This window comes from Poecilia formosa, unplaced genomic scaffold (assembly GCF_000485575.1).
Source record: "Poecilia formosa unplaced genomic scaffold, Poecilia_formosa-5.1.2 Scaffold365, whole genome shotgun sequence".
In the NCBI taxonomy this organism is placed as follows: Eukaryota; Metazoa; Chordata; class Actinopteri; order Cyprinodontiformes; family Poeciliidae; genus Poecilia; species Poecilia formosa.
In genome coordinates this window covers 347,806-351,556 of record NW_006800304.1, presented here as the reverse complement: position 1 = coordinate 351,556, position 3,751 = coordinate 347,806, and the positions used below count along the sequence as shown (strand labels likewise).

The 3,751-nt window shown below is 36.4% G+C and overlaps 1 protein-coding gene across 1 annotated transcript in view; it reads right to left on the bottom strand.

Annotated features, from left to right (window-relative positions):
* ippk (inositol 1,3,4,5,6-pentakisphosphate 2-kinase) overlaps positions 1–3,617 on the bottom strand; it is a 33,767-nt gene extending 30,150 nt beyond the window's left edge. Inside the window, exon 1 of the mRNA XM_007574951.2 lies at positions 3,374–3,617. Coding sequence (XP_007575013.1) covers positions 3,374–3,454 — 81 coding nt within the window. The 5' untranslated portion in view covers positions 3,455–3,617. The remainder of the gene's footprint in view (positions 1–3,373) is intronic.
* Positions 3,618–3,751: the final 134 nt, after the last annotated feature.

Genomic DNA, 3,751 nt, shown 5'->3' with positions numbered 1-3,751 from the left:
ACACGGTGGACCACCGGTGGACCGACTCAACGCCCCGACCACCGGGCTTAGCAAGTTTTCTGGGGGAAACCCTGAAATTATATACATTTCTTGACAAATGCATGTTTAAGAAAAAGGACAAACAAAATACATATTTCTTGATGAAAACGTATAAGGAAAATAAATATGTTTCTGCTTTTATTTTTACTTATGTCAGTTTTGATCCTCCATATATATGAATGTAACTGCTAACTAAATGCAAATTAAGGTCTAATTTGGATATTTCTGGACTTTTAAGGCTAGAAACAGAGAATATTATTTGTCAGGTTCCTCAGGTCTGAGTTCATCGAAAGCAGCCGGCGGTCGGTCTGTAGCTACAAGCGACGGCAGTGTTTTAGAAATGGCCGCCTAGTTTCAAAGCAGCGTGAGAAGCGCAGATCGTGTTGGAGCAGCGTTCCCCCATCGGGTCCTCAGGCACAACGGTTCGCATGTTTCAGATGTTTTCTGGCGTGAGCTGCAGCAGAGAAACATCCAAAGCACACAGGACCGTTTCCCCCGACAACCACAGGGTCCAGTTGGGCCACATGGTAGAACGGGATTACTTTAATTTTTTTTTAACAAATATATATTTTGCCAACATTGTTATATAAAACTCTGTGGCCCATATGAGTTGCAGTGATATTTGGGGATTTTTATGAACATAAATAATATTATGAATTTAATGTTAATCATTTTATATTTTATTATGATAATGATATCAATAAGAACTTTATTTATTGTTACTTTTTTAGGTAACTTTGGTGGCATATGGAACAATCATAGCTCCAACAACACAAATATTGTAATATGCGTCATTTGGACCCTGGTTACGTAAAAGAAGTTTTATTTGTGTCACTAACTGATCACATTAACCACAATTAATCATATTTTCAAATTTATTGATACTCTCAATGAGAAAACTGTGAAAAAATAGTAAAATTAACATAATTAACTGAATTTTATGACAATTAAAATTTTTATCATGATAAGAAATTTATCACGACAAATGATACAATGATACAATAAATGCCAAATACAATAAATGCCAAATGCTACATGAAGATATCATACTGGTAAGGAGATTTATATAACTGTAGTTTATTCTTTTTTGTTATGTTTGTCTGAAAACTATGAAGTCAAAAACTTGAGAGAAGCACAGCGACTTTCAAATTTCCAGGTTTTGTCACACCTCCAGGATCAAAACTGACATAATTAAAAATAAAGCAGAAATATATATGTTTTGTTTTTCTCTTTTCCTCATACGTGCGTTTGACAGGGAATGTATCGAAGGTTAGGAACACGTATTCATGAACATGTCCCTAACAGTTCTTCGAGCCAACAGTAGGTCTTCCTGTCAGTTAAAACAAAAGCAGGCCCACAGTGTCTGTTTGAAACCAGGGTTGGACATCAAACACCATCAGAGCGGAATTAAAGATGATTCAGTTCAACCTGTTTGAACTTCAGAAACAAAAGATGTGAAAAATTTAAAAAGCAGACCGTTATTCCTCCCAAGCCCAGTCTTACTACAGAGTTTAATGGGTTATTAAACATAACGTGTTTGAATGCAAAACTTTGTTCAAAAAAAGAGGAACAGAGGGATCTGAACAGCACGCTTCACCTTCTAAACCAGACGGGCCAGAACCAGCAGGCAGTGGATCTGCACTTCTTTTTTTAATTTTAATGTAGGCACCATGAACTGTCAGTTAATCCCAGAACATGTCTGTAACTTTAAAACCCTTCTGACCGTGAATGCATCATAAGGTCCTTCATCTGAACAACAGAAGACGGACCAAACCGGTTCCCAGTGATTCAGGTCCAGTTCTGATGTGACTCATAGTCTTCTGCACTTATTGCTCAACAACATGGTTAGTCTCTGGACGGCTCCGACTGCTCAGACACACAAGAACCAGACCATAAAAAACACTCTATTGAGAAATAAATGTCGGTTTTAATGTCAGATAAAAGTAAGAGCAGGCCTATTAAATCATTTCCATCAGCAGCTGATGGAAACACTGATGCTAAGTCTGTTAGCTTCCCAACAGCCTCGATACTTTGGTTTTTTAATCTAAAATATGTCAAACTCTAAGTAAATCTGCCCGATGACACATTTAAACAAGATTGTGATGTAATAAAATAAATAAAAGTGTTGTTATTCCGTTATATGAAGCTGTTTACATGACTTAACTAGCTTCAACCGTTGCAGCGGACGAGGGTGAAGTTAGCTTTCGATTCAAAGCTTCCGTAAAGGACTAGTCCACAATTTCTAAAGACCCTAAACTTTAAAAAATCTGAAATACTGAAGAAAAATCAAACCAGGATTGAATTTCCTTTTGAGATTATTTGGAGGACCAAAATAAAACATTATAAGTTTTATTTTCATCCTTTTTAGGTATGTATCTTTTTGGTATATAGATCATTACATACACTTTTTTGGTGCATACTTTAACAGTTAATACCTGAACTGAATTAAATCTGCAGTTAATGCACATTCCTGCATAAACATAAGAACTGATGATCTGTCAAAAAAAATCTCATTTATAATTCATATGATCTACTTGTGAAATATGATAAAAGGACAAGTTTAAGTACGTTTGTTTTTATGAAACATGAGTCCAGAATCAACACGGATGTGTTTTCAAGATGGAACCGATGGTGTTGAGTTTGAAAAGGCAAAAGCAACTATTTCATACAGTTTTCCAAGAATATTAAAGTTTTAATTGGAGGGGGTATGTCTGTCAACGCAACATGAAGTTTAGTAATACTGAGTTTTGTATTAGAATACCAAAGAAAAAGCTGCACATACAGAAGGACGAAAATGTCAAGTTTATTAAAACTTATCCAATGTTAAATTAACTATAACTGAGCTCATGTTTGAAATAAAGAAAATAACTGAGTATTTTCTTAAAGTAATTCTGAATTTTGCTTTTCATGTCAGGTGTTAGAGAATTAAACCTGGATATTTAATTATCTAAAACTATTCACTTTTTCGAGACTCAAACAAATTTAAAGTAATTCCATACTTCTCAAGCAGTGTAGAAAAAATATAAACAATATTTATTCCCAGACCAGATGTACTTAAGTCTAAGTTTGGAGGTTCTAGGTTTGATCTAAGGCAGTTCTGAAGACTCTGAAATCACTATTTATAGAAATTTCAACAATCAAAATTAAGTTTAAGATGGTAAACTTTGCTTAGATAAAACTATAATCAATGCAAAGTATTTTTCTCAGCTTTGGTCAAACTAGTTGCTTTGGATTTCGTTGTAGACCGGATGCCTCAGGTTCCCTAAACAGTGAACTAGCCCTTTAAAAACAGCTTCAAATCAGATGCTAACTTCAGCACCGTTAGCCTATTTACCTGAACATGGGAGACCACCAGGCTCTTGTTTCCTTCTCCGTGGTATTTCCAGTCATTTTCATCCATTCTGTCTAGTTCCATCACACCGCGGAGAGCCGACCGAACTCCCGACACACACCACACAAGGAATCAGGACGGTGCAAAGCCCGGACCCTGCTGGCTGATAGCGGCGGATCGACAGACTGACACCCGGTGTTCTGTCAAAGTCCGTCCCTCTCAGAACCCCCGACCCCCCTTTCGAACACGCCTCTGACGTGCTGTCCTCGCGCGACCTTCTTAATTTGATGGATGCAACTGACATAATTAAAAATAAAAGCAGATATATATATTTAGTTTGTCCTTTTCCTTACAGATGCATATATTTCGCGTACATAATAT